This window comes from Sparus aurata, chromosome 20 (genome assembly GCF_900880675.1).
Source record: "Sparus aurata chromosome 20, fSpaAur1.1, whole genome shotgun sequence".
Classification (NCBI taxonomy): domain Eukaryota; kingdom Metazoa; phylum Chordata; class Actinopteri; order Spariformes; family Sparidae; genus Sparus; species Sparus aurata.
The window spans coordinates 5,708,295-5,717,511 of NC_044206.1; the positions used below are offsets into that span (position 1 = coordinate 5,708,295).

General features: G+C 40.4%; 1 protein-coding gene across 1 annotated transcript; it reads right to left on the reverse strand.

Annotated features, from left to right (window-relative positions):
- Positions 1-1,649: 1,649 nt before the first annotated feature.
- Positions 1,650-8,543, reverse strand: cabcoco1 (ciliary associated calcium binding coiled-coil 1). The gene is made up of 6 exons (XM_030400667.1): positions 8,400-8,543; positions 8,239-8,327; positions 6,815-6,984; positions 5,365-5,509; positions 3,439-3,511; positions 1,650-3,354 (listed from the first exon to the last, which is right to left on the reverse strand). The coding sequence occupies exons 1-6, from the start codon at positions 8,496-8,498 to the stop codon at positions 3,247-3,249; spliced, it is 684 nt and encodes a 227-aa protein (XP_030256527.1). The 5' UTR covers positions 8,499-8,543; the 3' UTR covers positions 1,650-3,246.
- Between the last annotated feature and the right edge of the window lie 674 nt (positions 8,544-9,217).

Sequence of the window (9,217 nt, forward strand, 5' to 3'; positions counted from 1 at the left end):
CTGGTCTGGGGATGTGTCATGGAATGAGGGTGACATTTTTATCAAACTGAGTTTTATAAAAGTTAAACTGGATGGTGGTTTTTAGAATTACAAATCATTCACCATCAGTGACCCATCAGTTGTCAGTGGCCCATCTCCAGCAGCTTCCTGAGCCAAACACATCCCCACCGAACTGTAAAGCAAAGGAGTCGTGTGCTCCTCCTGGCCACCAGGCCACGACGTTCAGCAATAGGTAAGCCATGATTCAGGTGCTGAACGCATTATCATCCCAGGATTTTTATAGTCTTAATTGGGAATAAGAGTCGTTGGCCTCATCAGGGGCATCAGTCTTGACCTTTACCCCACTTCAGATGGTATATTACTTTTGTCTGGTCAATCTCTTCATTCGATTTTTGTTTATGACTTCATCGTAATCATGACAACAATCACACATTTGATTATTAATACAATACACTAATAGCAGGGCTCTTATATATCAGAACTAGGGATAATGTCCTTTTACTTGCCGATGGTATATTGCCAGTGTCTAGAGATCTCAATTCTTTTGACAAAAGATGTTCCAATGCTGCAATTACACTTTACTCATATGACCTCTCCTCAGGGTTGGCATGAGACTTGTGTGTATCTACCACCCAAAAAAAAAATCCTTCAGGCACTACACCTGAGGAGCAGTCCACAAAGGTTCCATACAAATTCTGTAAGGCATCAAAAGAACTTGCGCACTGCATAGGAATAGACTTTAAAATTGGTATGTTTGTTGGAAAACAAGATAGAAGATGACAAAGATGTACCCTAAAGTATCTGATATTTATGACAGACGTAACATGTCAAAAGGTGCTTGTACTTTTTCCGACTCATAGCTTGTACTTTCTGGTCTTGTACCTAGGTTGTCCCTTTCTGGCGGGATATCCTTATTGGGTTATGTAACATTTGTGATTTATGGATTGAACCTGATGCATTGATTGGCTTGTCTGGAAGGTCTGAAGCATCTCTTGCACCGCCAGATACTCTACAGCAAACTCTTATGTTTTCTATACTAGTTGCAAAGAGGACACTTGAATGTTGGCTACTAGTGCTTCTTGTTTTTGAAAGACCATAAACTGTTTTAACCTTGGCTGATGAAGGCTCACAATATGCGATTAAAAGCTATGGAAAAGCTAGTAAGTGAACCTCGAGTTAAGGTCATTTTGCCAAAGTAAAGCATAAGCTAAGTGAGGATTATTCAGTTTATTCATTTATCTCCAATTTTCTGGATGCATTTAATCATTCACTGATTAACTAGAGATAGGTCAGCATTGGTTTTTTTGTACCTTGCATGAGGGCTCTATAAGGATAGTCAGTGCTTGTACAATGTGTACTATTGGCCAGAAGGGGGCAGACTGTATTTGACAACAGTATTCAAGCGTGCCTGCCACAGACGGAGAGAATGAGCAACTTAACATTGCTACTTCTGTCTTCAGCTTAAGTCAATACCAAAAATAGATTTCTGCCATTTGACTGCAGCTCTGTCATGTCATTTAGACTCTCTGGTTAAATTAAAGCATTCTCTCTGAGGCTACACTATGTGTTGTTCATGTCACATTTTCACCAGAATTTTTGTTTGGGAAATCAAAAAAGGGACCCAAATGCAGACACAGCACCAGGGCAGGTTCAACGACAAAAAGCAAGATTTAATGATGATTAAAAAAGTCCTGCAATCCAAAATGCAAATAACAAAAAAAAATCAGGCTACAAAAACAACCTAGAAAACTAAACAGTAATACAAAAACAGATGATAAACCATAAAGCCATGGGGAACAAGTCCAGAACACAGGAAACACAGGAGGACCGGGGATCTGATGCAAAACACACAGGATGAAAACAGCAGCAAAGACTGAACTAATGTCTGGATTTAAATACATACTAAACTAAACTAATGAGGGGGTGAAGTGCAGGTGGAGAGAGACGGAGAAGCACAGGTGAGGGGGATGAATAGAGGAAAGCAGGGAGAGCAGGGAAGAATGCTGGGAACAGGACAGTGGCTAATGAAGCTGATGTGAGACAGGTGGATGGAAAATCAGGTCGGGGAGGAGCACAGGAAGATTACAGATGGGAAACTGAACACCCCTGTAACACAGGTGAGCAGGAAGTGGAGAGTCACAACAACACACACACACACACACACACACACACACACAAAGGAAAACTACAGAATAAAACTGTAAAAATCACTAGTTAGTTATATGTTAATAGTTATATATGTGCCTACAAATGTCTTAAAACAATGAATGTGTTTATTATGATGTCAACACTTCTACTTCTACGTCTTCTTTATTTAAAAAGCATCTTATACGATGCTGAATGCATTATATCACACAGGTATCATGAGACATTTTTTGTTCAGTCCCAACATCAACCTTTTGAAGTCTGATGGGAGCCACATGTCCATTTAGAACCCTGGGTAAAATAAATCTCCTTCCCCCTCACACAGGCAGAGAGCTTTCCATATCTGAACCTTCTTCCCTTGTAGCAGTTTGAGATTTTGCCACGATAAAAGCTTTGTAAATAAAACATGAAGTGATTATTATTACCACAGATGCGGAGGAGAAGGAGAAAGGATGGAGGGAATGAAAAAGCATTTACAAGGAAGCAAACTGGAACAGCAGAGGAAATCTGTGACGGTCTAAAAACAGAGAAATCCTGCTGAATGGAAGGCTGAAAGCACCTCGGGCACAGAATGGACTAAAACACCAGGACAACAAGTGAAAGGGTACTGTTGGCTCATCTCATGTTTGATTTGTGTTCAAGGTTAGATCGTTTTGAAGTTTCTATTTTCATTTTCCCATGTAATTTATAGATACTGACACCAAACTAAATGCTTGAACTCTATGAAAACACTATATGGAATGCAAACATATAAGCTTGAAATAAAAGCTTATACATTATTCACAAAATCCCATCGGAAATTCATACATTCCTGACTGCAATATTAATCTGCGCTGACTCTTGTGAGGTTTACAGTATGTCTGTACATTGTTCAAAGATAACATCCAAATCCTATTATATCCTCAGATATTTTATCAGACCTCAGGACATCTCCTGCCCCGTTTGCGGCAAACTAAACATGTGTCTGTCATGTTTTCTTACCTAAACCTAACCAGAGCATAAGCATGGTGTTGTTAAAACATAAAATTGAAAACTGAAACACAAGTCCCAGCTCACACTGGTGCTGTTTCTCCATCCAACTATCAGTCCATCATGACCTGTTCAGTTTTCTGGAGAGCACACAGAGCCATTTACTACGTTCAAATGGGTGGATATGCCTTCTTCCAATGGACTGAGAGCATCCTGGCAGCTGAACACATCGATAGTCCTCTGGAAAACAGCATTTAAAGTATTATTTAAGTGTATATAGACATAGACATACAGTACACACACAAGGATCACAAGCTGTCTCACCTCCACACCTGTCAGTAGCTCGTCTCTGGATGTGGTGAAGAGAAGCTCAAACAGTCTGTAATTTTGAAACAGACTGCAGCCAACAGAATACACAGTGTCAGCTGCATCAGTTCAATTATGAAAACACAACACACCCTACAACAACACAGAGCTATTACCTATCTATCTTAAGTGATTCATAAATCACAATATGCTGTCCATTCAAGTGAGTTTTTCCTCAGCACATTGTGTCATTACACAATCTGTGGTCAATTCTATTCATTTAAAAGGAGGGTAAAGTTATGTGTAAGCAGTGGTGGACAGTAAGTGTATTCACTTTGGTCAAATCTGTGATATTTACATGAATATTTGCCCATAATGCTAATTTAAACTTCTACTCTGCTACGTTTTTGGGGGAAATGCACAATTTACTCCACTACATTTATTCAATGGCAGTACTCAACAGATATTGATATTACATAATACATCAGTATTACATATAAGACATTAAGATTTTAAACACATGTACAGCACAAATGATGCACTGTTATAAATTAAACTACCCTGTACATATAAAATACACAAATTAGTACAAATGAGCCCACTGTGGTACAAAGGTACAAAACTACAGATTCAAGCTTTATTTAATTGTCATTATGGAGTACAGATTGTATAATTAATAGGGATCGACCGATATGGATTTTTTAGGGCCGATGCGATACCGATTTGTTTTCATCAGCCTTAGCCGATGACTGATACGGACTGCCGATTTTCTAGAGCCGATATTTGGAGCCGATGCTACTTTTGCTCCCTCAATTTACGTCATAAAATTTACACAATGATGATAACAAATGTTACGAGTCTTAATTAAAAAAAAAGGAACATTTAATGAAAAATGTGAGGTACAACAAGTAAACAATATTTAACAAATATTAAAAACAGGTGAGGTAGAACAGTGCTCTGTGAAATGCTGCCACACTGGATTGGTTTTCTGCTCTCCAGCAAAACGGAGCTACCTGTGGATGCCTGTCTGTAAATAATGCCAGATTGGTGAACGCAGCAGCCCGCACCGGCCGATGCTGATACACGTAAAAAACGCAAAAATCGGCCGATAATATGGGCCGGCCGATGTATCACTAATAATTAAATTGACACACACACACACACACACACACACACACAAAATGACTTAATCAATAAATTATGGTCAAGTCACAAAAAGTGTTGGCAATGAGTTCAGGAGTCTCACAGCCCGGGGAATGAAGCTGCTCCATAGTCTGACAATATGGCAATGAGTATTTTTACTTTGATACATTAAAACATTTGTATAATATTTCTCCATTATATTGTAATCTGGGTTTTACCTGTTAACCTACTTTTTTCCCCACTGATTTCGAAAGCAAAAGCAAGGCCAAGATGTCCTGTTTGCCTACCGGCTGTGTTTTACGAAGCATGCTGTGACAGGTTTCTCCTAAATGAACTCAGTCAACATGTCCACCACCCACACTGTTGGCCTGGCATGAAGATCTGTCTGTCAGCTCCATATACTGTGTGCAACCTGTGTGGTTCAAATAATGCCAGTGTAGGTCACAGATAGAGCCAATGCCAGCAGTGACATCAGGCCCCTTTTTGACCATCTTACCTTATATTGAATAATGACTGGGTCACTGTGGGATATAAATGGGAGAACTGGGATGTATGTTTCATATGCATTTTGCATTTGCAGGTTTAACATTGGGTAGGATAACCCACACAGGGGCTGCACAGAGCAAATAGATGAACACATTTTTATGCCAGCATATCACTAATCCATGCTGGGCCCACATGGACATGTTGGCTGTAGGTATGCGTTTGATTTCTTCCAGCCATCTCTCAATGAGTCATACACACATTTGAAAAAAATAATAATATCATGATTTGACCTGTGAATACATACCATTTTCTTACCTGTTTCTGATGTAATTTATGAGTGCTGTTGCCTCTTTGCTGTCTAGAAGTGGAGTGGTGTCTGCATTTGGTGTTGGGCAGTGGCAGGTAGGACCTAAGGCCTTAGCAAACTCCATCAAGTTCTCAACTAAAGCCATCTTCTTCTCTAAAATATGAGAATAAAGCACAATTTAGTGCTGCAATTTTGATTTATTTGACAGGGTATATAGTAATGCATTTACTAGTCATGCTAGTTTACTGGTTTTCTGAAAGCTTGTGAAATGTTTTACGACTTGATCATCTCATTCATTACCTCATCAGCGATGTTGTGACGATGTTGTGAATTTACCTGTGTCTTACCTGTGTTACCTATGAGATTGATCTAGATAGAGGGATGGATCCAAACATTTTTCTCACTTTCTCTAACATTGTGAAAGTGTGTGTGTATATGTCTGTGTGGGGTGTCAGAGAGACAAGGAAAAAGAGCCAAGATGGCTCACACAATCTCTTGTACGATGACATCATGGAGTGTTCAAGCCTGAGCGAGGCGTGAACTAAACATGACATGAACATAACGTTTTCTCACATGCTCTTTTGAATACACACAAGACATTGTTCCACAAAGGTAGCAGTGCTACCAAGGGGCAACCATATCTAATGTTATGGTGGTGATAATACCTCAGGACACACATATCTAATGTCATAGCGAGGTCATTGACCATAAGTCACTCAGAGGATTACCTATATGTGTCACTCGAACATATGTGTGTACGTGCACGTGTGGGTTAGCAGGGAGACAGAGATAGATAGCAGGCGTTTTCTGAGGGGTGAAGTCTTCTTCCGCAGGGATGAGGGAGGCTGGTTGCGGAGCGTGTTTCTAAACACGGGGCAGTTTTGGCTCATCCAGAGAGATGTAAAACTGTGGCCTCGGTGGTTGAGATCCAAACGTTTGTGTGCTCCCCTTTAGTAACAGTTGCGCAGACACAAACTGATGCTTCTAGCAACACATTACGATGGGACTGCAGTGAATTGGGCGCACAGCTCTTTTTATCTTCTCTGTGTATTCGGTGGCCGAGGAACTGACGATGCATTCAGGTGCGCTCTCAGACAATGAGATGGCCATTCTCAAACCTTGGGGGACTGTGACAATCAGGTGGCACCCACTGGACATTAGGGTCGGTGCACTTTCTTTTGCTTACCAGGCTTTGTTAGTGCAAGGGAGACGCATTTTAGCTTTGGTCTACACGCAGGTCGCTCTATTGTCAAAACCATGTGGTGAGGGTTCCAACACTGAAAACAATATGGCTTATTTAGGTAGCTGGTATGTATGATCCTAATAAAAATTGGGATCTAGCAGATTTTGATTTGTTTTCATAGAGGGTAGTCTATTTTTAGGCGGTAACAAACAGGGATAGAAACCGGCAACTACCACCGATGTGTAGTTGAGATAGTCTCTGAACATCCTCCTCACCTCTAATGTTATCCAGCAGCATTTGCAGTACAGCCATGGTGAAGGAGGTCTGTGTGGAGGTGAAGGTAGCCTCTTTTGCCCACCAGAGACCACAGAAATAATAATCCAGCATGACAGCTTCCTTCATACAAGTTTGATGGTTCCTGAAGCCCAGAAGCTCCTTTATTTCCCTTGAGGCAACAGAAAGCAGATCTGGATAAATACTGTTTAAGTGCAGCGGTAACTATGCGCTGAAATAGTCACTTTAAAGGTCCAGTGTGCAGGGTTTAAGGGGAATATATTGCGCTGACATGTTGATGTGTGTAAACATTTGTGATGTGGGTACGTGGGGAAAGTGTTGTATGAGCATTAAGATTGGTAGAGGTGTAGATGTTAGGTCTGGTTATGGTGGAGCAAGGAACGGCAGGTTGTATGTGAATCCTGATAGATCTGACTGACAGGTCTTTTAATATTATTCAGAAAATGGCTCAACACGCAGTGAACAGATGGCTAATAATCATATTACAACACATTCATATGAAATGAAGGCTTTGTAGTCTCACTTGTGAAAACATATATAAGAGCTGTGATAAGCTTACAGGTTGATCTCCTGCCTCAGAGGAGTGAGCTGGGCTGGGCAAGACAGAGAGAAGCTCTGGTTTAAACTGTGAGAGATGAATAATGATGGAATACTGCTGACAACAGCAGCTAAAGATTAGGGACACTTTTATGATTCCAATCACAGCAGCCTCTCTTCTAAACAGCAGGCAGTTTAATGAGCAAAGAGTTGGGTTCAGGAGTTTCAATAAAACAACTGAGACTTTAATTGTTCTTCTGGGTCCGTTTGGGCAAGTTTTTTGAGGAATCTTGCAGTCTTATGCCTCGAAAGCTAATTGAGACACTGGGTGACAGGATACAGCAAATTCTCCACCCAGCAGACCACAACACTGTATACATACAGTATTTTGCTGTGTGTTTTATTTGGCTTACTACTATTTACTATACAGTTTTATTCCCACCAAGAACTTAAAAATGGTAATTAAAGAATGAAGTCTACTAATAAATTACCTAAACCATTAACCTGACATTGGAAGTGGGTTTCTTTCTGAAGTATTCACCTCTCCTGGTTAAACCTCCACCTTTCTCACTTTGGCTACTTCAGCTCTTTTGATCAGAGCTAACCAACACGGGCATGGAGGCCTACTGAACCAAACAATAATTCAAATGTTTGTTTTTTAAATTATGATACAAATAGCTTTTCATGCCGTTTAATTTTTGGGAAGTAAAATACTCTTTAATGTAATGTAATGTCATACTCTTCGTAGGGTTAAAGTAAGTAACTCCAGTGAGTAACTGGTGACTCTGACACTGACTCAGACAGATCGTGGCAGACATTTTTGTTTGACACAATTTCAACTGTCACTGTGACGCAGTTAGCTACGTACGACTGAAGGTCGTCTCCAGTCTTCTCCATCAGGTCTTGGATTTGTTGGTGTGTCAGCGCGTCCCACTGGAGGAAGACATTTTCCTCTTTCTGACGAGGAGAAAAACAGGCTCAAGTTATTCCAGATATAAGCAAACCAAGCAAATTTACTTAACTCATTACCTGTAGCTTATCTTTATCCTTTACTGTAACGTTAGGTTGTTCTTTCTTCTCACGACGTGTCACTCCTGCGGACATGTTTGACGCTTTAGTGGTTTTCATGGCAACAACCAATTAAAAGCCGCTGTCCCCAAGCAGTACAGGCCCACCGTCAAGGTACTTTTTTACATCGAGTTTTTTTTTACTGGAGAACTTCCGTTGGAACTCTTTACAAAATAATTAGGAGCCTATGTGTGTGCCAAAGTCCCTAAATACAACTGTTTAGGTAGGTTAACATATTATGTTTTAGGCTATAATTCTGATGCAGCTGATTAAGATCTAATGTGAATTGTGGTGTTTTCTTCAAACAGAATCATTAGCCCACCACTGACACCTTTGTGTGCTTTTATTTTGAAGGTGTATGCGTTCGGTGTAGCTGCTTTATCTTCCTGTCCCAGAGACACAGACGTCGCATTGACTCGCTGGACCGTCCGTCGACGTCGCCCCCCCTAAACTTATTCAAGTCAATGGAGTTAACTTTATAAAGCTCCTTCTACAAAGTGCTATAAGCTTTATGAGTGTTTACAGCTGAAATGTAACGCTGTTACTGTGATGATTACTGACAGTTAAATATTGAATCTGTGTCTATTATAACCAGATCCTGACATGTAAATGTGACATCTGTCTACCATTCTGTCAACTTGTTTACTTTAATTTCACTTTAAATATGGACAACTGACTGCATAATACATGAGTCAGAATCAGAAATACTTTATTGACCCCCGAGGGGAAATTGCTTGCGTTACAGCTGCTCCCATTCAAAGTCAAGAACATGCAGGGAG